At 34.9% G+C, this 27,668-nt stretch overlaps 2 protein-coding genes across 5 annotated transcripts in view; one reads left to right on the plus strand and one right to left on the minus strand.

Moving 5' to 3' along the window:
* Positions 1–27,668, minus strand: part of IFT74 (intraflagellar transport 74) — a 98,821-nt gene that overhangs the window by 50,244 nt on the left and 20,909 nt on the right. For all 3 annotated transcript variants that reach the window (XM_005683594.3, XM_018051891.1, XM_013965870.2), the window contains 4 exons: positions 10,461–10,599; positions 8,999–9,061; positions 3,410–3,553; positions 1,793–1,833 (listed from right to left, as the gene is read on the minus strand). In XM_005683594.3, coding sequence (XP_005683651.1) covers positions 1,793–1,833; positions 3,410–3,553; positions 8,999–9,061; positions 10,461–10,599 — 387 coding nt within the window. The remainder of the gene's footprint in view (positions 1–1,792; positions 1,834–3,409; positions 3,554–8,998; positions 9,062–10,460; positions 10,600–27,668) is intronic.
* Positions 11,678–26,905, plus strand: LRRC19 (leucine rich repeat containing 19). Of its 2 annotated transcripts, none has more exons than XM_005683593.3 (5): positions 11,678–12,914; positions 21,134–21,223; positions 22,206–22,719; positions 23,978–24,166; positions 24,671–26,905. In XM_005683593.3, exons 2-5 carry the CDS (start codon positions 21,143–21,145, stop codon positions 24,997–24,999), a joined length of 1,113 nt encoding a protein of 370 aa, XP_005683650.2. In that variant the 5' UTR covers positions 11,678–12,914; positions 21,134–21,142; the 3' UTR covers positions 25,000–26,905. The 2 variants fall into 2 exon arrangements, with proteins under 2 accessions (XP_005683650.2, XP_013821325.2); XM_013965871.2 differs by lacking the exon at positions 11,678–12,914 and adding an exon at positions 15,235–15,604.

The raw sequence follows: 27,668 nt of genomic DNA on the forward strand, positions 1-27,668 counted from the left end.
ACTCCTTGTTTTTGCTGACTGCATAGAGCTTCTCTATCTTTGGCTGCAAAGAATACAATCAATCTGATTTCGGTATTGACCATCTGGTGATGTCCATGTGTAGTCTTCCCTTCTGTCGGAAGAGGGTGTTTGCTATGACCAGTGCATTCTCTTGGCAAAATTCTATTAGCCTTTGCCCTGCTTCACTGTGTACTTCAAGCCCAAATCTGCCTGTTACTCATGGTATTTCCTGACTTCCTCCTTTTGCATTCCAGTCCCCTATAATGAAAAGGACATCTTTTCTGGGTGTGAGTTCTAGAAGGTCTTGTAGGTCTTCATAGAACCATTCAACTTCAGCTTCTTCAGCAATATTGATTGGGGCATAGACTTGGATTACTGTGATACTGAATGGTTTGCCTTGGAAACAAACATATTATTCTATTGTTTTTGAGATTGTATCCAAGTACTACATTTCGGACTCCTGTTGACTATGATAGCTACTCCATTTCTTCTAAGAAATTCTTGTCCACAGTAGTACATATAATGGTCATCTGAGTCAAATTCACCCATTCCAGTCCATTTAGTTCGCCAATTCCTAAAATGTCAATGTTCACTTTTGCCACCTCCTGTTTGACCACTTCCAATTTGCCTTGATTCGTGGACTTAACATTCCAGGTTCCTATGCAATATTGCTCTTTACAGCATCAGACTTTACTTCCATCACCAGTCACATCCACAACTGGGTGTTGTTTTTGTTTTGGCTCCATCCCTTCATTCTTTCTGGAGTTATTTCTCCACTATCTCTAGTAGCATACTGGGCACCTACCAACCTGGGGGGTTCATCTTTCAGTGTCCTATCTTTTTGCCTTTTCACACTATTCATGAGGTTCTCAAGGCAAGAATACTGAAGGGTTTGCCATTCCCTTCTCCAGTGGACCACATTTTGTCAGAACTCTCCACCATGACCCATCCATTCTAGGTGGCCCTACGTGGCATGGCTCATTCATTGAGTTAGACAAGGCTGTGGTGTTCAGATTTGATAGTTTTCTGTGATTGTGGTTTTCTGCCCTCTGATGGAGAAGGATAAGAGGTTTATAAAAGCTTATGGGAGAGACTGAAGGGGAAACTGGGTCTTGTTCTGATGGGTGGGGCCATGCTCAGTAAATCTTTAATCTAATTTTCTGTTGAAGGGTGGGGCTGTGTTCCTTCCACATTATTTGACCTGAGGCCAAACTATGGTGGAGGTAATGAAGATAACGGTGACCTCCTTCAAAAGGTCCCATGCACTTGCACTGGTACACTCAGTGTCCCCAACCATAACGGAAACATGCTAAGTCTAAGAATCAGCCACACAGGACTATACATTGTATGCTTTCATTTATATGAATGTCCAGAACAGGCTAACCTATAGAGACATAAAGCAGAGTGGTTGCCTAGGACTGGGAATTGGGGATGAGAGGTGTGATGGGATATGGGTTATTAGTGGGGTGAGTGAAGTGTTTGAAAATTGACTGAGGTGGTGGTTACACAATTCTGTGAATACACTAAAAACCTCTGAATTGTACACTTTAAATATGTGAATTGTATAGTATGTATTACATCACAATAAAGCTGTTTTTAAAAAGTAATTATACTATGTAATGGCTCCTAACTAAACATTCAAAGAATTATTTAAAGCTATAAATAAAACTGAAAGCTGCACTGTCACTATGAACCACTGAAAAAAAAGACTAACAATGTGCATCTCTTATACACTTACACAATTTAAAAGATAAGAAATGAATGTAAAATGTCCTAATGTAAATGTACTTACTGCCGCTCCATGCTGGCTATTTCCTGATTATCTTCTTTAACCTATAAATGTATAAAGAGAAAACAGAATTTAAAGAACTGTTCATTGTTAGGCCATCTTAGAGAGATTTTCCTTCTAAGGCATGTACTGAAATGTCAAATCTAGTCTCTTTCTTTTAACTTATTTCTTAAAATTCAACCTTTTAAGTTAAAAGGAACATCACTGGGGAACTAGTCACAGATTTTTCTTTCCTCCTCAAAGGAAGAGTGGTGACTGATATATCCATACCTATCCAACAAAGCACAATCAGATTAATACATTTTCAGGACCGAATCAGTTTAAATAAATATCTAGGATGTTTGAGCCTGTCTCCCTACCCTTGCTCCCCCTCTTACCTACTCCCAACCCACACACAAAGTAGGGTTGCCAGATTTAGCAATCCTCATTACTTTTCAATTTCAGAAAAACAATGAGTAAGTTTTGTGGTATGTATATACTATGCAGTATTTGGAATACACTTATCATCTTTATGTGTATATTTATTCCGAAAGATTATTCACTGCTTATCTGAAATTCAAATTTAACTTAATCATTCTATATTTTATTTAGCAATTCCATCCCAGGATCACTCTTTAGTCCCCTGCCTTCAATGATCTCTTTCCAAGGAGTTTCAGAGATGCTAGATTATAGTACCTTTATAGAATGATTCTAATACTTAAATAGCTCCTGTGTGTGCTAAGTCGCTTCATTTGTGTCTGACTCTTTGTGACCCTATGGACTTAGCCCACCAAGCTCCCCTGTCCATGGGATTCTCCAAACAAGAATATGGAGAGGGTTGCCATGCCTTCTTCCAAGGGATTTTCCCAACCCAGGGATCAAATCTGTGCCTCTTGTGTCTCCTACACTGGCAGGCAGGTTCTTTACCACTAATTCCACCTGGGAAGCTTGAGGTGATCCTTACTGTTCTTACAAACCCACTGGATTCAATCTAAGACCACAAAGGAGTCCCATTTACAGGTTATTCACTAGAGTTGTTTCCCAAATATATAGGGTCCTAAGGGCTATATGTTTAGGGTGTTTTAGGGTGTCTCAGGATAAATAATAGGCTAAATTAAAGCCAGCCTTGGGGCAGTAAGAAAACTACTGAACACATGTGATACAACATGCTGACATACTGTGATTTCACAGGACATTTTAAATCCATTCACTTTCATCCAGGCACTGATAGAAATAACCACATAAAGTCATCAGCCTTGGGACACTTAATTTTCTAAATATGAGGCCTAAAGCAAATAAAGGAATACATTTTCTGTAAGACTGTCTAATTATTTACTAACCAATAAGAAGAGTTTTTTTTGTAAGGAACCAAGACATGAAAAAATGATCAAATATGGATGAAGACCATACAAAATTAGGATTTAAGTAAAAAAAAAATAAAGTTTTTATGTGAGAAATGACTTTTATCTAGATTTTCTTGGTCAAGCAGTTCATATTAATTTAGGTGGAGTTTGCTTTTTACCGTTTTGTTTTTTAAATAAGCTTATTGGCTTTCTGTTCAATGCATATGCCTTAAATAAAACAACTGTATACATTTACCAAATCCTGACATTTTAAAATAAGTATGTTTGTTTTTCCTACCTGCTTGAGTAATCTCTCTCTTTCTTCCATTGGAGATCCTATATTTTTGTCTTCTGCAATCATCTGATCTCGATGGGACTCCAATTCATAAAGTTTTTCATGTAACAATACAGCCTCCTGTTTTACCTGGGAGTGTGCTATTTCCTAAAGAGAATAAAAAAAATAATTTTAGTATTTTATCAAAAACTATTCAAATAGTTTCCAGTTTATAACTAATAGGGACAAATTTAAACTACCAGCTTCTTTAAATAGAGATATCAAGTATCTATAATACTCAAGAATGCTACAAATTCTAAACACTGAAGAATAAAAATAAATCCCTATATACGTGTGTAAGCTATTCAGTCTAAGATTCACAAGAAGGTGGTAACTTTAGGTTACTTTAGTTTCTAAATATAAGACCTAACCAAAGATACAGACATCTCTACCAGTGGGAAGATAATAAAGAAAATGAAATGATATATGTATAACTTGAACCACAAAACCCAATCCAAAGTCCAAAGAACTCATCTCTAGAAGGAAGATATTTTCCCCTAAATAGATCATATATAAGCTTTCCTACAATGTTATGGGTTGAATTATATCCCCCCAAAATATACGCTGAAGTCCTAATCTCCAGCACCTGTGAACATGACCTAATTTGAAATGCAGTCTGTGCAGATTTAATTAAGTTCTGATATCCTGAGGTCATTAAGGTGAACCTTAATCCAGTATAACTGCTGTCTTTATTGAAAAAGATAAAAACAGAGATACATGAGGATAAAAACAGAGATACATACACACACACACACAGATACATGAGGAGAATGCCATTTGATGATACTGGCAAAGAATAGAGTGATACAGATACAAGTTAAGAAACAAATACCAAGGATTGACAGCCAGCACCAGAACCTAGGAATAGGCAAGGAAGGATTCTACCTAGTGTTCCAGAGGAAGCAAATCTCTGCTCATACTTTGATTTTAAGACCTTTAGCATCCAGAAGTATTAGAATATTTCTTCTGTTGTTTTATGTCACTCAGTTTGTAATACTTTATTACAGCAGCACTAGGAAACTAGTAGAAATGAGTAGTAAAATGATCATGTATTCACCACTGTTCACAAAGAGAAAATAAGGGACAGGATAATTTCAAAAGAAAATAAAAAGAGCTAGGGGTGTCAGTGGTGATTATAATGATGAAAATGACATTTGAAGCTACTATTTAATGAGCACGTATTCTGTGGCAGGCACTACACTTCAAATTCTTTATATACCTTATATATATACTTTATACTTAATATGTTCTTACATATAAAGTATAGACTTTATACTTCATATTCTCTTAACACTCAAAGTAACTCTGTAAGACAGTATCATTAATTGTTTTACAGATGTGAAAATTGATTATCTGAGATCTAAAGAATTTTTCTAAGTTAACAAAAATAAAAACGCTGATATCTGAAACCAGGCCCACAGCATTAACAAGATTTTTAAGAGGGAAGAAAGAGCTCCTCCTTTTTGAAAGCAAAAGAGAAAGAATAATAACAAAGGGAAAAACTGAACAAGAGGAAATGTCTGAAAGTCCACAGGCAAAGGGTTATATACACAGCTTAAGTGCGGTTTTGGACCATGAATTTTAAATCATTATAACTAAGCTCAAACACATCTTTATTAATGAAAATAGGTACAACACATTTTTGCTAACAAGAAATAAGTTTGTTTATTCCTGTAGCATAAAAATCTGTGCTTCAGGATTCAACTAGCTCTTGGAAAGCATTTTCTGCCCTCCTGCTGGTTGTGGAAGCATGTTCCCTGCAAAAAGTTGTTGAAATGCTCGAAGAAGTGGTAGTCGGTTGGTGAAAGGTCAGGTGAATATGGTGCATGAGGCAAAACTGCATAGCCCAAATTGTTCAACTACTGAAGCACTGGTTGTGCAACATGGGGTCAGGCATTGTCGTGGCAAAGAACTGGGCCTTTTCTGTTGACTCCTTTCTGGATTCAGAAAGCTGTAGAGGATCAGATGGGCTGCAGACCACCAAACAGTGACTAAGACCCTTTTACGGTATAAGTTTGGTTTGGGGAAGTGTTTTGAAGCTTCTTCTCAGTCCCACCACTGAACTGGTTGTCACCAGTTGTCACATAAAATCCACTTTTCATTGCATGTCACAATCCAATTGAGAAATAGTTGTTCTGTAGAATAAGAGAAGACAACACTTCAGGATGATGATTTTTTTGATTTTTGGTCCGTTCACAAGGCACCCACTTATCGAGCTTTTTCACCTTTCCAATTTGCTTCAAATGCTGAATGACTGTAGAATGGCTGATGTTGAGTTCTTAGGCACTTTCTTGTGTAGATTTAAGCGGATCAGCTATGATGATAGATCTCAGTTGGTTGTTGTCAATTTCCGATGGCTGGCCACTGCACTCCTCATCTTCAAGGCTCTCATCTTCCTTGCAAAACTTGAATCACCACTGCACTATATGTCTGTTAGCAATTCCTGGCCAAATGCAATGCCGATGTTGTGAGTTGTGTCTGCTGCTTTATGACCCATTTTGAACTCGAATAAAAAAAATCCTCACATTAAAAAAACTGCTCCAATTTGCTTTTTGTCTAACATCCTTTCTATATTCTAAAATAAATATAAAATAAATAGCAAGTAATAAGTCATTAGCAAGAAAACATGAAGTGAGAAATATGCATTAAAATGATGTATAACATAACCACATTTATTCAAGAATGTATTCCAATATCAAACGGCAAATTTCAACAATCCAAAGCCACAATTACTTTTGTACCAACTTAACAATATATTAGCTTTAGGTGAAAAGTCATGATAATAAAACATCAATAGAAAAACATGCAGACATTTTGAGGTATCCCTCTTCACAGTATCTTCCCCTTCCATTTTACTTAACCACTTATAGACATGTTCAAATTTCATCTTGATAAAACCATTCCTGAAGACTCAAGCTCATGTTGATCCTTCACCTGATTTTTTTTCACACCCCTGTGAACTGAATCAACAATACTTAGCACAGTAGTGAGCATACAGCAGATACTAAATACTTGTTGACTAATATTTGACATTGACATGAATCCACCACGGGTGTACATGCGTTCCCAAACATGAACCCCCCTCCCACCTCCCTCCCCATAACATCCCTCTGGGTCATCCCCGTGCACCAGCCCCAAGCATGCTGTATCCTGCATCAGACATAGACTGGTGATTCGATTCTTACATGATAGTATACGTGTTTCAATGCCATTCTCCCAAATCAGCCCACCCTCTCCCTCTTCCTCTGAATCCAAAAGTCAGCTATACACATCTGTGTCTTTTTTGCTGTCCTGCATACAGGGTCATCACTGCCATCTTTCTAAATTCCATATATATGTGTTAGTATACTGTATTGGTGTTTTTCTTTCTGGCTTACTTCACTCTGTATAATCAGTTGTTTTAAACCCACAAAGGAATCCAGCTAAGGTTAAACAGAATTAGGATTTACATTTTCTTCATTTGAGAATATTGTAACATTTCTTTAAATTCACGTAGTTTTAGGCAGATATGTACTAATGCCAAAAAGACTGAAATAAAAAAAATTTATTTCAAAAAATAAAAGGAATCCAGATCAGAAAAGAAGTAAAGCTCTCACTGTTTGCAGATGACATTATACTATACATAGAAAACCCTAAAGATACTATCAGAAAATTACTAGAGCTAACCAGTGAATTTAGCAAAGTCACAGGATACAAAATCAATACACAGAAATCACTTGCATTCCTATACACTAACAATGAAAAATCAGAAATAAAAATTAAGGAATTCATTACTGCAACAAAAACATATAAAATATCTAGGAATAAACCTATCTAAGGAGGCAAAAATTACTATATATAGACAATTATAAGACACTGGTGAAAGAAATCAAAGACAACATAAACAGATGGAGAGATATTCCATGTTCCTGGATAGGAAGAATCAATACTGTGAAAATGACTATACTACCAAATGCAGTCTACAGCTTCAATGCAATCCCTATCAAATTACCAATGACATCTTTATAGAACTAGAACAAAAAATTTCACATTTCATATGGAAACACAACCCCAAATGGCCAAAGCAGTCTTGAGAAAGAAGAATGGAGCTGGAGGAATCAACCTTCCTGACTTCAGATTATACTACAAACCTACAGTCATCAAGACAGTATGGTACTGTCACAAAAAACAGAAACATAGACCAATGGAACAAGATGGAAAGCCCAGAAATAAACCCATGCACCTAAGGATACCTTATTTTTGACAAAGGAGGCAAATGATGGATTGATTAATGCATGCTGTTAATGAATATATGGGGAAATATACACTTTCATACATTGGGATTAAGAGTATAAAATGAAACAAGCTTTTTCGAAGGCAATTTGACAATGTCACAACATTTAGAAGTTTGTAACTTTTTACCCAATGTGGGAAATTTATCTTAAGATATACTCACAGTAACTCAGCAAAAAAATGTATATTTTTACTACCACATTGTTTTATAATCTTAAAAAACTATGAAAAACCTAGTCATCTACAAGGTTGTACTATATATAATCATACAATGTAGTACAGTGTAGTAATTTCAAATAATGAGGGGGATACTTTAAGAGTTGATATGAACAGATATTTGAGAGAGAATGTTGTATTAAAAAAAAAAAGACAGGCTGCAGACAGCATATCCAGTGTACAGCCGACTTGAGGTTTTTCTCAACAGTAAAACAAAGATAGGATTAGAGGATTGTTGTGAAGGTAAAATGACAATGAGCACATAATAAGCACTCAGCAAATGTAAGTGAGACTGTCTAGAAAGAGAGAAAAGAAACAGGCATTTTTACATTCATCTTATGTAATATTTTACAACAAATACATTTTGTGAACTTTAAAATGTTTTTCGCTCAGTTGTGTCCGACTCTGCAACCCCATGGACTGTAGCCTACCAGGCTCCTCCCCCCATTGGATTCTCCAGGCAAGAGTACTGGAGTGGGCTGCCATTTCCTTCTCCAGGGGATCTTCCCGACCCAGGGATCGAACCCGGGTCTCCCGCATTCCAGGCAGATGCTTTACCCTTTGAGCCCCCAGGGAAGCCCTTAAACTGCTTTAGATCAATAATAAAGCAAATGCGAGCTTTTACATCTTTAACGAACTGATCTCCCCTTCTTCATTTGTTTTTAGTCTCTTGTTCATGTTTCTAAATTACCATTAGATTGTGTGTGCCTCAGAAGGCACCCTGATTTTTGTACAGGTAGGTACTCAATAACTGAATCTGCCATGATGTGCTAAGTCGCTTCAGTCATGTTCTGACTCTTTGAGACCCTTTGGACTGCAGCCTGCCAGCCTCCTCTGTCCATGCGTTCCCCAGGCAAAAACACTGGAGTGGGTTTCCATGCCCACTGAATCTACTTTTTTACTAAACTAGGACAGTTGAAGTCCTGAATGGGAAAAAAATATATTATACTCCTGTTAGTAAACTACTAAATAAATATATACCTGAATGAGTTCCATTAATACACTCAACTGAATTACCTTTTGTAGCTGAGTAATATGAAAACTTTTACTTCATTTTATACTTACAGATTCCAAGCTCTCTTTTTTCATATTCAGTGAATCTAGCTGTTGCTGAAGTGTATCTAATTCCTAAGAAGGGAAAAAAGCAAATATATATTCAAATCATATTAAGAATAGTTCATTTATCAACATGTCAAATATATGTGTTGAAGTAACTTTTGTAAACATTTTCAACCCATATCTTATAATTTGACTAGAATTTATTAACACTCATTATTTCTATTTTGCCAATTTATTTCATCATTATTAAAAACCTTACCATGATCTACCTTTTAAATACTTCATGAATTATTAAAAGGGAGCCAGAACTTTTCAGTGAATCATCACTGTGTTCTGAGAATATCAAATATCAGAAGACTTTAAATTAATGATGTTACTGTTTAAAGTTATAATTTTTATTTGACTTTTTAACCATGTTTCCATTTTTTTGACCATTTTCTCTTAAGGCCAAGACCTACAGCAATTTACATGGCTCACTCTTAGGGATAAGACCCTTCAACTGTTTACCATTGACTCTTGAACATAACAGGTTTGAACTGAATGGTCCCACTGACATACAGATTTTTTTTCAAGAAATATACAGTACTCAGTCCAAAGATGGTTGAATCTGTAGATGTGAAACCTCAGACACTGAGGGCAAACTATAAGTTATATGCAGGTTTTAAACTGCACAGGGGTTGCCGTTCCTAACATCCAAGTTGTTCAAGGGCCAACTAGACCCATTCAAAACCCCCTGTGCAATATTAGCTATACTTTGATAGTATTTTAGCATTTTTATCACACTCTTTCATCAATATTTTATCATATTTCATAAATTGTGTCTGAAATAAAGTCATATTAACTTGTCAATAAAGGATTATCTGAGAAACTAAAACTACATTCATTGGTATTTGTGGGGACTAATTCTCTTTTAATTGCTTGCTTAAGGAAAATCTGGGCATGAAAGGGCAATAATACCTTCCAAATCTGAGTCACCATTATGACTGAATGCTGAGAGCAGTCTCAATAACCCCTCAGCGGGCATTCAAATTGCTTACCATAATTAGGGGACAATAACTGTTCAAATTGAGGACATAGCAAGTAAAAAGTGTTTATTAGGAAGGAAGAAAAGGAAAGAAAGTAAATATCCATATGGCTCTGTTGTATATGGCCTTTTAATGTTTCCATTAAAAGCTCATTATAAAACAAGTGCTTCATGTATTGATATCTTTATGACCTGCCAAAACGAATGATGCATAGAACTGAATAATATAGTAAAAGTTACGTCACTATACAACATAAGAAAACAAAGTTTTCTAGATGAGTGTTTCCCAAATTTAAAGGTTTGTATGAATCATCTTGTTAAAATGAAGACTCTGATCAGTAGGTCTAGTCAAGCTCTCAGGGGATGCCAATCCTGCCCACTTTCAGAACATATTTTCAGTAGTAAGATTGCTGTAGCCCAGCACAGAGTAGTAACTAGTATTACCTGTAATAATTTCTCATTTGTGGTTTTCATTTCTATATACTTGACTTGTTTTTCAGGAGACATATTTTTGATAATACCCTCTGCTGCTTGTTTTTCCTGTTCAATTTCTTCTTCTACACTTCTAATTTGTTTTTCCTTCCTGAAATCAAAAGTATGCAATACTGCTCTTACTATATTGAAGAGAAAATCAATTAACTTTACTCAGTCTCAATTACATAGGATACTTAAAAGTTATTCAACCACAGTTTGTGATAACTCCTTATGCTGGTGTTGTTTAGTTGCATAGTTGTGTCTGACTCTTCTGCAGTACCATGGATTGCAGCCTGCCAGACTCCTCTGTCCATGGGATTTCCCAGACAAGAATACCAGGGTTGCCATTTTCTTCCTCAGGGGATCTTCTCAACGCAAGGATGGAACTCACGTCCCCTGCACTGCACGCAGACTATCATTGGGCTACCAGAGAAGCGCACACAGATGAACACAGAAATTTGGCCCCATCAACACAGACTTTTTCAGCATCCTTCTCTTCTCAAGCCCTAAATCCTTCTATTTTCTTATTCTCCACTTCACTTTCTTGTAAGAAAATACAAAGTTTATCACAGAAAATCCTTAAAGTCTTATATAGATCAGAATGCATTTGCACTTCTTGTTATCATATCCTCAAGATTAACAAGAAAGTTAAATTTTAAAATAGTGGTTTTCAAGTATCTTTTAGCTACAGAATTCTTTGATATCTTTGAAATCTTGTATGGAAGTTTACCAAATCATTTAAAGTAACACAGCTCTGATTACACTGCAGAGTAAGAAATCAACAGTGCAATCTGATTTTAAAGTTCATAGATTTTAAAGCTTTAGATTAATATATTTTCTTTAAATTCTTCTTTATCTACTGCTTTAATTAAAATTGATATTTCAAAATTATCAACTGTTCTTTAGCACTGTAAAATAATCAGCTAATTTCCTTGAGAATATAATAGGAATATTACAAGTCTAATTATATAAGTAGTAGTATGATATTAATTACAAACAATAACCATCTTTATCAAATAATCACAAGAAGTACCAGTGATGTGCACTTACTACCTATGCAAGATCAATTATACATAGGGTAGAGAAAAATTCTGAAAAAAACAGAGGTAGGATGCTAGTTATCATCTAAATACTTTAAGATTACATATAAAAAGAAATTTTGAATTTGAATCTTGAATCTTGCCTGAAAATAATTGTTTCAATAATAAAATATAATTATTCTATTCAATCTCTTTCAAATACAGGTATCAACTTTAACAGTTTTCACAATCACTAGCTAAGCCTCATAGATCCTAATATCTATCCTCCACACACTTCACACTCTCATACCCTACTAATATAATCAGTTCAGTTCAATTCAGTAGCTCATTCGTGTCCGACTCTTTGCGACCCCATGAATCGCAGCACGCCAGGCCTCCCTATCCATCACCAACTCCCAAATTTTCCTATAGACAGAATCTCATAATAACCAAATAAAAGATAAATATAACGAAACAGACAACCTGGAATTTCTATTTTTGTCTCATTGTTAAACAGAAGTAATGTCTTCACTTTTAACCTCAATTACTATAGCATAATAAATATGTCAGCTGCTGCTACAATTTACATGGGTATATGCACTCATAGATATTTCAAACATTAAAGAATATCTATTTCAATCTCTTTCTTTCACAGATTAGGGATACTGAGTTAAATCTGTTAGAACTAACTCATTCTGAACCCCATGATTATTTATTACCAACAATGAATTTTAACTATCTTTTTACCTGATATATCTACTACAATTAGATGGGAGTGAATGTTGTAAAGTATTCCATTTTACACAGGAGAAGTTACACAAGGAAGCACAAGGAAGGTAACTGATTCTTTGAGGGCCACATAATGGCCACGGGGTGGGTCTTTTGATTCTTTGAGTAGTCTGCTCCTGTTATAACTTGGCAGTAAAACCACCAATGATGGTGTCATAAAATGAGTAAACAACAAAGGTGAAACTCACTGGGATACAAAACTTGGTGGGATCTTTTCAACTTGAGTCTTGCAAAATATAAAATACCTTTAGGACTAACATTTAAATCACTTTAGCAATGCACCTTTCAATTATGCATTTTCAATATTACATACTTTAACGCACAAGGTAAATTTGTTAATATTTAAATTTCTCAAGAGAAATTAAGAAACACAAAGATTACACTAAAGCCACCTTGTTATACTAAAAAAGTCATAGATGACTTTAAGAAATTATGCTTTGAGTCAATCTTTTGCTAAGGAAGTCTAGTTTGTTTTTTTTTTTCCACCTGTTCAATGAGTACAAAGGTTAAGACAAAGTGAAATAAATCACATGACATACTTTTTTTTTTTTAATGGTGTAGAAGACAGACAGCAGATTCCTTACACACCAGTCTCAGAGAAAAGAAAAGAGGAAAGGTAAGATCCTATATATTTATAGGTTTGGTGATTGTTGTTGAATTTTTAAAAATCATATTTAAGCCTGTTAAGTCTATATAAAAATCTTTGTCTTTAATAAGTGACGAAAGAGCAGAAAATATAATTGTATTTTCATGACAGCTATCTTAGAAATACAAACTTGGACACGGCCAAAAAATCTTTTCCAAATAGAGTAATAACGTAAAGCAATGTAATCTGGGGGGAGGAAGATTTCATTTAGCCAATCAAATTTATAAGATCTTTTAATTTTGAAATATATTAATCACAAAGCAATCGGAAGTGACATTAACCTAAAAACAAATTTGTAAGATGAAAAAAGACTGGATAATAGGTGATAATTGTTAAAACTGAGTGATGATTCTTTTCCTGAGAGGTTTTTTCCCTTGAAATTTTCCATTATAAAACTTTTCAAATTTGGGGAAAAAAAAGAAAGTTAGTTCTATGAAATTACTAGAGAAAAGTTAACTGTGAGTTATTAACACCTTACTGTAAATACATTGAATTCTGGTATAAATATCTAAAATATTTAATGGAAAAACTGTATTACAGGATACACACTTTATTTAATCAAGCCAAAATAACAGCAGTATCTTTTTATTTCACAGTACATAATAGCCATATAAAGTACATGACCAAAAACTCAGAAATTCACACTTGAAACTGTGCTAAGAACATTGTTTCTTTCTCAATATCTACCATTTCCTTTTGTGTAAGTCTCTTTTCCTATAACATAGGGTATAGGCTATATAAAAGAACATTTAATCTTGTAAAACAATTCTTTAAAAACCTGATATTCCATTTGTTCTCTATTTTTTAATCACTAAACTCAAACCAAAATATCATTTCAAAATAAGTTTCAAATTGAGAAAAAAATCTAAAGGGAGAAAAAGGCAATAATAACTGTTTCCTTTTAAATCAACTTTTTAAACAGGGTAAACTGACTCAAGAATAATTTCTGCTATCAGCTATTTATTTCACCAATTTGATTTCTTCAAGATAGCCACTATGTCTGTTTAAGGATTTGTTAGCAAATGTTTCTGTTTAAGGATTTGTCTGTGTAGTGTTGTCACAGTCAACATCAACTCCCTTTGTCAATCTTTTCCCTCTCAAAAGATGTACAAATACAAGAAAAGCCCCATGGCCCATGTGGCTCAATCAATGCATTTCATAGCTTTAGACCTACTAATGCTTTAGATTTGCTGACTGTTTTCTTGAACAAAATCTACCTTAAGCTCTGAGTATGTGTCTTTTCTAACTCTAAAATTTATCAAATATAAATTTAAAAAGATTCCTTTTCTAACCCTTATGATTTTATCCACTTTAGCATGATAGTATAAAGTAGCTGATAAACATAATGAATACATGACAATCCTCGGTCTCCATTTCCACAGTCTCACAATCCTACCTGACCTCCATTACCTTTTCTAGCTGCTTCTATTTCATGTCAACCCTTTTCTTTATAGATTATCTGCTTCCTTTATTCATCCTTATCCTAGTTATCTCTTAAAAAAAAAAAAAAAGGAACTTCTCCCTTACCTCTATATTCCTTACATGGGCATCCTACAAAAACATCAGTAAGAATTTCACTACACCATTGAGAAATACCAAAACAAACCACTGAGGAGGTTGCGCACTTACTCTGAGAGATCACTAAACATGGGTACTTACCTTTTACACATGATTCAGGGATCCCCTTTTGTGGGCAGTGGTCTGGCATAAGTGATAGCTTGAAATCATTTCTGGCTCTAAAAGGGATGCTACTATGATCTACATTCAAATTGCAAAATCTAGGAGAACAGTGGCTTTCTCTTACAATTTTGATTTAGCCATGGAAAGAAAGAAATTGGAAAGGGAATAAACATAAACAGATTATCAAATTGAAAGCAATGAGGAAGTTAATAGACCAGTATTGACATAACAATAAATTCCTCATTGCTAATGTGGCAACACACTCTAGCAACTTAAAATGAATCTTGTTAACTGAGTAGTTTCTTACTCCCTGTTCTGAAGGAATAAACTGCCCTAAAAAATCATAAGCAACTAATTATAGTAAGTGCTATAAGAAGCCTCAAAAGACTAAATTTTTAAAAATCACTAAGGATGATAATATATTCATATCCTTTCAAACAGCTCATCTGCAGCAGTTTATTTTTAAAATTAATAGATAATTTTAAAATTAATTTTTATTGGAGTATAGTTGCTTTATATAGCAGCTTCTAACACTGATCTTAAGAAAACAGATAAAAACAAGAAACATTAAGGTCATGAATAAAATGACTAAATGGAAAGTATTTAGTGAGAAAAATTATTGAAATAAATGACAATTTCTAGTTAGGGCATGTTGAATGTACCCACTAACAATGACTCCTATTCAAAAACCTATTAAAATGAAAATAAAAGAGAATATGAAGTACAAAACTTATAATGACAAAATGAATAGAAGAGGAAACAGCAATGAAATCTAGAAACTAGAAAGCTAAAAGTTAAGTGGAAACTGACTAGGAAACCAAAATTTTCTGAAGCCAGCAGTGGGGAAAGCTGAGAAGCTACAATTTTTATACTGCAGAACCCCTAGACGGCTCAGAGATTGGCAGCACCAGGTATTCTGGAAGTAGAAAAGGAGAGGCTGAAACAGCTGAAAGTCTTTCTCCTGGACACTGCCCAGTCAGGTAAAGTTCCCCTCCTACCTAAGCAGAAAAATGAGGTGTTTTTTTTACTCTGGGGAAGAGTAAAACTAATGGAATCTGGGCACAAGTGACTGCAGGGATGTTATGTCAAAACCAGGGAAAATAACATTAAATACTAATTACTGAGCTAAACCCAACTTTTTCACCACTCAGCTCTCAGAACGCCGGCCAATTGGTGTCACCTTTTCAGGCAGTAGATCAGAAAAGTCATTTTCAGGAATCTAAGCAGCCCAAAAGGAACAATCTAAAGATAATGACATTAGGGATTCCCCAAGAATAAAAGCCTATTAAGGTCACTCTATAGTAAAGTCTACAGTTGGGTAAGAGCTGGGAATTCTCTGGAGGTCAAGCAGTTAGGACTCTTCCCTTCCACCCCAGGAGGCAAGGTGTTCAATTCCTGGTCAGGAGGCCAAAGAACCAAAATATAGAACAGGAGCAATACTGTAGCAAATCCAATAAGACTTTAAAAATGGTCCACATCAAGAAAATATTAAAAAAAAAAAAGAACCACACAAATCCAGTTTCCAATCAGTTTTTTCATTTCCCATTCATATGTGTAAGTCCTAAACCAAATATTAGGCAGAGGAACCAGAGATCAAATTGCCAACATCCACTAGATCATCGAAAAAGTAAGAGAGTTCCAGAAAAACCTCTATTTCTGCTTTACTGACTATGCCAAAGCCTTTGACTGTGTGGATCACAATAAACTGTGGAAAATTCTGAAAGAGATGGGAATACCAGATCACCTGACCTGCCTCTTAAGAAACCTATACGCAGGTCAGGAACCAACAGTCAGAACTGGACATGGGACAAAAGACTGTTTCCAAATAGGAAAAAGAGTACGTCAAGGCTGTATATTGTCACCCTGCTTATTTAACTTATATGCAGAGTACATCATGAGAAATGCTGGGCTGGAAGAAGCACAAGCTGGAATCAAGATTGCCAGGAGAAATATCAATAACCTCAGATATACAGATGACACCACCCTTATGGCAGAAAGTGAAGAGGAACTACAGAGCCTCTTGATGAAAGTGAAAGAGGAGAGTGAAAAAGTTGGCTTAAAGCTCAACATTCAGAAAATAAAGATCATGGCATCTGGTCCCATCACTTCATGGGAAATAGACGGGGAAACAGTGGAAACAGTGTCAGACTTTATTTTTTGGGGCTCCAAAATCACTGCAGATGGTGACTGCAGCCATGAAATTAAAAGACACTTACTCCTTGGAAGGAAAGTTATGACCAACCTAGATAGCATATTGAAAAGCAGAGACATTACTTTGCCAACAAAGGTCCATCTAGTCAAGGCTATGGTTTTTCCAGTGGTCATGTATGGATGTGAAAGTTGGACTGTAAAGAAAGCTGAGCGCCAAAGTATTGATGTTTTTGAACTGTGGTGCTGGAGAAGACTCTTGAGAGTCCCTTGGACTGCACGGAGATCCAACCAGTCCATTCTAAAGGAGATCAGTCCTGGGTGTTCTTTGGAAGTTCAGTTCAGTTCAATTGCTCAGTTGTGTCCGACTCTTTGCGACCCCATGAATCACAGTACACCAGGCCTCTGGGTCCATCCCCATCTCCCAGAGTTCATGCAAACTCACGCCCATCAACTCGGTGGTGCTATCCAGCCATCTCATCCTGTTGTCCCCTTCTCTTCCTGCCCCCAATTCCTCCCAGCATCAGAGTCTTTTCCAATGAGTCAACTCTTCACATGAGGTAGCCAAAGTACTGGAGCTTCAGCTTTAGCATCATTCCTTCCAAAGAACACCAAGGGCTGATCTCCTTCAGAATGGACTAGTTGGATCTCTTTGCAGTCCAAGGGACTCTCAAGAGTCTTCTCCAACACCACACTACAAAAGCATCAATTTTTCGGCACTCAGCTTAAAACAGTCCAACTTTTACATTCATACATGACCACTGGAAAAACCATAGCCTTGACTAGATGGACCTTTGTTGGCAAAGTAATGTCTCTGCTTTTCAATATGCTATCTAGGTTGGTCATAACTTTCCTTCCAAGGAGTGTCTTTTAATTTCATGGCTGCAGTCACCATCTGCAGTGATTCTGGAGCCCAAAAAAATAAAGTCTGACACTGTTTCCACTGTTTCCCCGTCTATTTCCCATGAAGTGATGGGACCAGATGCCATGATCTTTATTTTCTGAATGATGAGCTTTAAGCCAACTTTTTCACTCTCCTCTTTCACTTTCATCAAGAGGCTTTTTAGTTCCTCTTCACTTTCTGCCATAAGGGTGGTGTCATCTGTATATCTGAGGTTATTGATATTTCTCCTGGCAATCTTGATTCCAGCGTGTGCTTCCTCCAGCCCAGCATTTCTCATGATGTACTCTGCATATAAGTTAAATAAGCAGGGTGACAATATACAGCCTTGATGTACTCTTTTTCCTATTTGGAACCAATCTGTTGTTCCATGTCCAGTTCTGACTGTTGGTTCCTGACCTGCGTATAGGTTTCTTAAGAGACAGGTAAGGTGATCTGATATTCCCATCTCTTTCAGAATTTTCCACAGTTTATTGTGATCCACACAGTCAAAGGCTTTGGCATAGTCAAGGACTGATGCTAAAGCTGAAACTCCAATACTTTGGCTACCTCGTGCGAAAAGTTGACTCATTGGAAAAGACTCTGATGCTGGGAGGTACTGGGGGCAGGAGGAGAGGGGACAACAGAGGATGAGATGGCTGGATGGGATCACCTACTTGATGGACAAGAGTTTGGGTGAACTCCGGGAGTTGGCGATGGACAGGGAGGCCTGGTGTGCTGCAATTCATGGTGTCACAAAGAGTCGGACATGTCTCAGTCACTGAACTGAACTGAAACCAAATATTAACAGATATGGGAAGTTTAAAAGAAATCCTCTAATATAAAGGATACTTATTAAAAGAAATTGGAAAAACATGATCTGAAGACACAGAGGCTTTTCAAGGGAAAAAAAAAAACAAGAGATACAAGAAAATATATTCATAGGATAGTATACCAGAAAAGAAATTTTCAGAGAATTAAAAATAGCTCTGAGAATTAAGAGGATAACAGGAAAAAGAAAATTTTAATAGAAGAGTTTGAAGATAAAAGTTCCAGAAAGCAGAGCAAAAACACACAGAGATGAAGTGCCGATGAATAAATATAAAAGATTAGAAAATCATACAAGGAGAGCCAATTCCTTTTAGAATTAAAGGAGTTCTAGAAAGGGAGGTAAGATTTTTTTTAATGGGAAGAAAATTATCAATATCATCAATGAAATAATTCAGAAAGATTCCCACTGTTTTCCGATTGAAACCACCTATCAAGTATCTATTTCATGCTGCTGCTGCTGCTGCTAAGTCACTTCAGTCGTGTCCGACTCTGTGTGACCCCCTATACGGTAGCCCACCAGGCTCCCCCGTCACTGGGATTCTCCAGGCAAGAACACTGGAGTGGGATGCCATTTCCTTCTCCAATGCATGAAAGTGAAAAGTGGAAGGGAAGTCACTGAGTCGTGTCCGACTCTTCGCGACCCCATGGACTGCAGCCCACCAGGCTCCTCCATCCATGGGATTCTCTAGGCATAGGCTTTCACAAAATAGACTCTCACAAAGGATCATGAAATTTCAGAATAGCCACATTAAGGCTATATTGTACAGCACAGAGAATACAGCCAATATTTTAATAATAACTATTAGTGCAGTATAGTCTTTAAAAATTCTGAATCACTATACAGTATACCTCTAACTTCTATAATATTGTTCAGCAACATACTTCAGAAGAAAAGCTTTGGGGTTAAGAAGTGGCAAGTTACATAAAAGATAAAGAATTAGAATGGCATATCATGTCATTTCTTAAGAGTAAGACAGTCATGGTTGGTTGAATCCACAGAAGTAAAACCTGTGAATACAAAATCAGGCCCTTTGTAATGTATATTCATTACATTACACCATTTTATATAAGGAACTAGAACATCTACAGATTTGGTACCTGCAGGGGTTTCTAGAAACCAATCCCCTGCAGATACCAAGGGATGAATGTACTAGCAATCCAAAGACAATGGGGCAATGCCATCAACCATTTGAGGGAAAATCATTTCCTACTTAGAATTTTAAGAATTCTAAGAAATCCTACTTAAAATTTCTAGCCAAAACATCTTTCAAGGTCTAAAAAGTATTTCCTTCTAAGGACCTTTTCAGGAAGCTACTGCAGGAAACTCCATGGAAAAAAGGCAGTAATCCAAGACAAGGCATTCTAGAAAACAGGAATCCAGTAACGAGGGCAAAAGAGAATCTCTACATGAAGATAGAAGGAGAGTGGAGGTCAACAGCTCCATAGAGGGCCTGCTGCTGCTGTTGCTGCTGCTAAGTCGCTTCAGTTGTGTCCGACTCTGTGCGACCCCATAGACAGCAGCACACGAGGCTCCTCTGTCTCTGGGATTCTCCAGGCAAGAACATGGAGTAGGTTGCCATTTCCTTCTCCAATGCATGAAAGTGAAAAGTGAAAGTGAAGTCACTGAGTTGTGTCCAACTCTCAGCGACCCCATGGACTGCAGCCTATCAGGCTCCTCCATCCGTGGGATTTTCCACGCAACAGTACTGGAGTGGGGTGCCATTGCCTTCTCTGCCATAGAGGGCCTAGTGATCAGCTTATCCATATCCGAGCATGGCAGCAGGGTCTAGGAGAGACTTTTTCAAGCAAATGAAATAGATTAAAATATCTAATATACATAAACTATTGAGAGATTTGCTAAGAGTGTTTGTGTATAAATTAATGGGTGAAAAAACCCTAAGCACAGGAAAAGAAAACAAACACAATTAACTAGAGAAAAAAGTATGCAGGAACAGAATAATAATCCTGTTAACATGGCTCAGTCTTTGACAGTTTTATACATTCTTGAAGTATAAACTGAGTTATATAAACTGCTGCTGCTGCTGCTAAGTAGCTTCAGTCGTCTAACAAAAATTACAGTTGTTTGGAAAGTGAAGAGACACTAGATATATACTTGATGCACTGAAGATAAGGAAAGTGAAAAGACAGTAGATATATATTTGATGCACTGAAGATGAAGGTAGTGAGCTATTGGAAAGCAAGCTGAGGACTCTCATCTCCCAAAATGTTAAGTCAAAGGATAATATCAGTAGATAATGCCTAAAGTCGAAAAGTCAAGAAGTAGCAATATGAGTATATACTTAAAGATGTATTAATATATACATACATAAGTATATATATCCTTTAGACTTTCTTTTGTGCATATATATAAATTTTAAAATGCCCAACCACTTCAATTGTTTTAAAGTTCCTTTCACTAGATCCAGGAGCTAAAAAGATATCCTGAAAATTACTGTCTTTCATTCTCCGCAGGAGCATTTCAGTTTCTAAGATCAGAGTGTAGGGAGGGTGAAGGGATCTTTACTTGTTTCCTTTTTTACATATTTTAAGAAAAAATAGACTTAAAAGGAGTAAAGAGGAAATCAAAATGTCCTCAAAAGACTAATGTTCTTGTCTCCTAACAAGATGTAAATACTCTCTTTTCTATCAGGTTAGCAGTATGAAAACCATCAGCATTACAATCTTATTTTGGCTGCTCTCCATGTTATTATTATCAGACGAAAGCCAGACTTCTAAAACAGTAAGTTTTTACAGTCAAAGCAGTGAAAATATTTTCAGTGGTACACTTTGGGTAAATTTAAATAGTAAAATATTAAAGGCAATATAAGCAAAAAAAAATCAAACTATCAAAATGAACTCTTTAGTTAGTAGGGTATATTCAAAACATGTGATCTCTCAGCCAGATTGTAAGTGGACAAAAGCAGTCTTCATTTTATAAAAAACTAAGTTCTTTAAAAGCAAGAAATACATAAAATTTCACTATAAGATCAGAGATTAGTTAGGACATTAAAAACACTTTAAAATGTAGAAAACTTTTTAAAAAAACATGTAATTATGAGGGAAATTGTTGTTGTTACATTGTTATTATTACTATCAGGGGACATTTCAACCACAAAAACAGTTGAAACAAGAACTATTTCTTTGGATCTATATCCACATAGGCGACGCACTTCTTCTTGTCGGCAGACTTTAACACATGGCACAATTTCTATTACAAGATATTTTCCTTTAAAACACCAAAGTTTGAGCTGTTAACCCTATAGAGTTATATGCAGAATGTTGTTTTTTAATTATTTAATAATCTTAGATGTAATGTTGGTAGCTCTACTGATTTTTTAAAATTACATATTTTTACATTATTTTCTCATCATAAACATCAATCTTGCACACTAAAATACTAAGGAAATTAATGGAATTATTTATCATTTATTTCCACATATATAAATGGTAATATATCAATATTCTTTCAATAATAATTATTTACTAACTGTTGGAAGATACTTGCATGACATCAGAATTTCCTTAATCTTCAACACTCCATCCCAATTTTAAAAAGGAGTATTTTCTTTACCTTTTTACATATTTTAACATCAAAAGATTAGATAGTAAACTTTTTTCCTAAAAGAATTTCCTTCCAATGTCTAATTGCCTAGATATGAAAATTTGGGAAATTTTGTCAATATTTTTCCTTATTAATGCATTTCTAATTTTCTCTTTTTTAGGAAGTCAAATGTAATTTGACTGCAAAGAATTATTCTTTGATTCCAGCAAATATCAGTAAAAATGTTACTATACTTGACCTCAGTTATAATCAAATTACTCTAAATATTACAGACACAAGAGTTCTACAGACATATTTTTTACTCAGTGAGCTCTATTTGATTGAGAACAAAGCCACTATCCTACTTAATAATAGTTTCAGTAGCCTGTCCAATCTAGAAATTTTAAATATCTGTAGAAATTCCATCCACACAATTCAACAGGGTGCCTTTACAGGATTACATAAACTGAAAAAGTTATATCTCTGCCAAAATAAAATAGTTCAACTGAATCCTGATACATTTTTGCCTCTTAAAAACCTGATACTATTGAATTTGCATGGCAATTTGATAAGCTATTTTGATGTACCACAACTGTTTTATCTGGAATTCATAATTTTATATGGAAATCCATGGAACTGCTCCTGTAGTCTACTGAATTTGCAAAACTGGTTGAAGACATCGAATGTGACACTAGGTAAGCATTTATAATTTAAATTAGTCAAAACCAAAATGACTGATTTTGTCTTGTTCTACCCTAGAAGTGTCTCTCATTTCATGTCTTAAAGCAAAGGAAACTATTCCTGTTTAAAGGAAACTAGTCCTGTTTAATGGAAACAGGAGAAACACTGAAAAGCAACTGCTGAATACAAGCTCTCCCTCTGCCTCTCCAGAAAAAAAGAAATAAGAGAAGAAGCTTGAATGTTCTACATATGTAAGATGAAACTGTCACTCTGTATACTGTTTGCAGTTTCAACACATAAGACTAATTTTCTTCTACTGTTTTTTTAACATCTATTTTTAATTGGAGGATAATTGCTTTACAATATTGTGTTGGCTTCTGCCATACAACAAGGTGAATCATCCACAAATACACATATGTCCCCTCCCTCCTGAACCTCCCCTACCCCCCATTCCATCCCACCCCTCTAGGTTGTCACAGAGCACCAGGTTGAGCTCCCTGTGCCAATACAGCAGCTTCCCACTGGCTATCTATTTCACACATGGTGGTGTATATATGTCAGTGCCACTCTCTCGATTTGTCCCACACTCTCCTTCCCCTGCTATTTTTCTAAAGTCTGTTCTCTGTGTCTACGTCTCTATTTCTACCCTGAAAATACCATTTTTCTACACTTTGTATATATGCGTTAATGTGCGAAATTTGTTTTCCTCTTTCTAACTTACTTCACTCTGTATAATAAGCTCTAGGTTCATCCACCTCACTAGAACTGACTCAAATGCATTCCTTTTACGGCTGAGTAATATTCCATTATATATATATGTACCACAATTTCTTTATCCATTCATCTGCCAATGGACATCTAGGTTGTTTCCATGTCCTAACTACTGTAATTTTTAAAAGTATTTCCTTTCTAAGGATATCCTGTCAGAGTGTAGGTGGAAGTAGGTACCCTATTTTCTAAACTATATACCATGTTCCAGATGCTCACCACAATCTAAATCATAACATCTTTACTAACACAGACAAACTGAACAATACACAAGAACTGCATTTAAACCGTATCTATAAAGTAACTTAATAAACAGAAATAGGCATCTTTCTTCATTTTGCTGCTAGACAAATACAATTATCTTCTTTCTTATACCTTTGATGACAGATAGACATGTCAAAAAAGTTCCAGATAAAAAATTGTAAGATGTTGTTAACCATAATAATTTATTAACCATAATAATCTTATTTTCCATAATAAATCTTATTTTTTCTATTTTACTAGAAAATGAGAACATCACCATGTGTAGCTATCCGGATATCCTGAAGCGCTACAATATCAAAACAGTACCTTACAAGGCTGAATGCTACTCAAAATTTCCTTCATTTGTAACTGAAGACCTTCACATTCCTTTTCAGTCCATTAGCAATTCAACATTTAATAACTCTTTGAACAACTTGACAAGAAATTCAGGTAATTTGTTTTGAATATTAATATTGCTGAGGATAGCATACTAAATAAACTGAGATAGTTCTCATTCTTCTGCATTTTAAATTTCTTGAAACAGTGTAAAAGAACAATTCCTCCACTTAAGAAATGATTAACAAAATACTGGGTTTCTTAAGTAGGCTCAGTTATCAGTCAAATGCCATTATACAAATTATTTAACTTCTCTAAGCCTTGGTATTAACTAGTTAAGTCACAATACTTAACAGGTATAAATCAATAATGTTTCTGAGTGAATGGATAAACAATGCAAAGATAGGTAGTTATTTTGAAAAAAGGTATTCTTGTACCACAATATGAACTATCTTTATTTACTGCAGTTTTAGTAACTTTTGCTTAGAGAAGATTATGGATATTTATTTCTAATACCAATATTGGGGAGTTATTAGGACATGTAATTATGATTATTTTATTTTTGTCAATTTAACAAAATTCCTCTCCCACCCTTTCTTTCTTGTTATTCCATTTAAGAACATGAATCTCATGGAAAAAGCTGGGCTTTTCTTGTCGGTGTTGTCGTCACTGTAGTGATGACTTCACTACTCATTTCAATTGCTATCAAATGTCCAGTATGGTATAATTTTCTGCTTAGTTACAATCATCATCGTCTGGAAGAGCATGAAACAGAAACCTATGAAGATGGTTTTACTGGAAATCCAAGTTCTCCTTCACAGATACCAGACACAAACTCTGAAGAAACTGCAGTAATATTTGAACAACTACATTCATTTGTGGTATATGATGATGGGTTTATTGAAGACAAATATATAGATACTCACGAATTATGTGAAGAAAATTAATTTCTTTCAATATTTGATTTTTAAAAAAATGTTACCAGCTCACTCACATTTTAGGCATGGAAATTTTGATCAATGATACACTGAACTATGGGCCAGTAGACCATCATATTAATTGCAACACATAAATATCATAAAATTACACTCTTCTCATTAGCTTTGTGCAAGCAGGTCGAAATACAGTAACTGCCACTCCTTGATACCTAACAGTTAAAATACTAGCATTACTTATTCTCAGCAGTATATATGAGACTCAAAATAATAGTAGGAAAAAAATCTACATTATTCTTTAATTAAAGGGAACAGATTCTCATATTAGCCAGATATTTGATGTAACACCTATTAAAGTTTTACTGATTGGAATCAGTAAAGAAATAAAAATTTTGGAATTTTATCATGAGTTGAAGTGAAGAACAGAGATAGTTTAAACTGACAAAACAATAAGATTGATTTTATGCCCATAGAATGAATTCATGAAATTGGAAAATGCTTTTTAAATCTTTTTAAATGCTTCCTGAATTGGCACATCAAATTTCTGAAAATTTAGCAGCAATTTAAAGCACAGGCACAACATCAGCCACAATCTCTCAATTTCAGTTATGAAGAAAGACTGTCATCAAAATAAATGATTGTCACAACTAAATAATATAGCAACTTCCAAAATGGAAATTATCTATGCATCTTGTTCTAAAAAATACCTATTCTGACCCTTTGGGGGACATTTTTATTCAAATGATTCTGTTCTGGAGCTAAGGAATCTTCAGTTAGCCTATGGTTAGTTCTTTGGGATGCTGTAGGCAGAGCAATGTTTCCAAACTTGTTTTCTAGAACATTAACTTCCAGAGAGACATTCAGTACTTACTGGATGGAGGATTAAAAGGTACATGGTCAAAGTGAAAGTCGCTCAGTTGTGTCCAGCCCTTTGCAACCCATGGACTATGCTGTCCAAGGAATTCTCCAGGCCAGAATACTGGACTAGGTAGCCTTTCCTTCTCCAGAGGATCTTCCCAACCCAGGGATTGATCCCAGGTCTCCTGCATTGCAGGTGGAAACTACTATAGAATTATGAGAAAATACTGGGTTTAAACAAAGTCAAACAAGCTTCTTTACTACAGGACTTATAGTAAAGAAGGACTTTGCTACCCAAGACTTTACTAAGCTAACCTGCCTTCTGCTCTTCAAGAGCATAATATTAAGAATTTGTCAAATTTCTTGACAACAAAACCTTTTCTTTGATGCGTGGCTACTAACAGATCATAGCACAATAATGGTCCAAAGAACACTGGCTTTGAAACTATTACAAGAAAAGTCTAACAGTGAATTATTTGCTAATTCTTTATCATCAATTGGCTACAATCATAATTTTAACAAGTTAATGTAAATAGTGGCACTAAAAACTGTTAAAAACCATCATTTTTACTTTTCATATGTGGAGTAATTTAGTATACAGTATTTATCTATGTATATTAGAAAACATTTTCTAAAACACAAATATATTTACGGATTAAATAATATGGTGTTTTAGATTTTCTTCAGTATACAAGGAAGAGAACAGCATTCAGTGGTGTAGATGGAGCAGGGTTGGATAAAAGTTGATGGAGATGGGTGCTTAGGAGTATAATATGTTATTTTATTTTTGTGTATGTTCAAATTTCTCTATAATGTAAAGTTTCTAAAATGTGTATAACTGATAGTTCCTTAGAAAAAAGAGACTAAAAATAATGTAGATGTCCATTATTTTCTAACAATAGTAATTTTTACGGTTATATAAATAGTAAATTCAGTTCAAATGGGTACTAAAGAAAATAAAAATTATTTAGGACGATATACTCTGTGAAATAAAATAACTGAATCATTTGTAATGCATATTTGCTTGTATTTATAGGAACATGTTTTCAATAAAGGATATAAATGCTTTATGTGTAGTATTTCCTAATAGATACTATAAATTATATGTTACAATTTTAAATCTCAATTATAAGAGTGAGATAACTATATAAACATAAGGCATCTTTTTCTACATAACCTATCATTTTACCAAATATCATTTCCTAATTTAAGAGGCAAATGTTCATATTTTATAAATATAGTAAAAATGAAATAGAACTATGAAAAATATCAAAGACTACATCAAATCTCTTATATTCAAAAGACTCATAATTAAATATTGGGTATTCAATAGATAACTGATTAAACAAAGAAAAATAAATGGGTTTAAAATTATAATTATGTATGTTTTTAAGGGATAACTGATTTTGGCTAATACCAAACTAAAAAAGTATAGACATTAAAAATGGAAGAAAATCACTAGTTCAAGTAGGTGTGTGAAAATGAATTAAAGCCAGATACCATAGTAACATGTTGAGTCTATATACTATAATCACTTTATTATAAGTAGGTGTTCCATAATAAAACATATGGTCCCATGCCACAGTAAATGGTGGCACTAAAAGAGAAGAGAAAGAAAACATAGGTTTTTTATACCTGTTTTCTCAAAGTATGGCATTTCCTGCGCCCTTCAAATGTATAGGATAACATAAGGTAAATTCTTGTCTTATTAAGATGTTGGCCATCTGATTGAACACATGAAATAAATCTATCCTCCTGGTACATATAAAAATAAACTTTATAAAAATAATTTGTCTTTAATTTAAAATTCCTCTTAAAGGGTC

The sequence above is a fragment of the Capra hircus genome, chromosome 8, assembly GCF_001704415.2.
Source record: "Capra hircus breed San Clemente chromosome 8, ASM170441v1, whole genome shotgun sequence".
NCBI classification, from domain to species: domain Eukaryota; kingdom Metazoa; phylum Chordata; class Mammalia; order Artiodactyla; family Bovidae; genus Capra; species Capra hircus.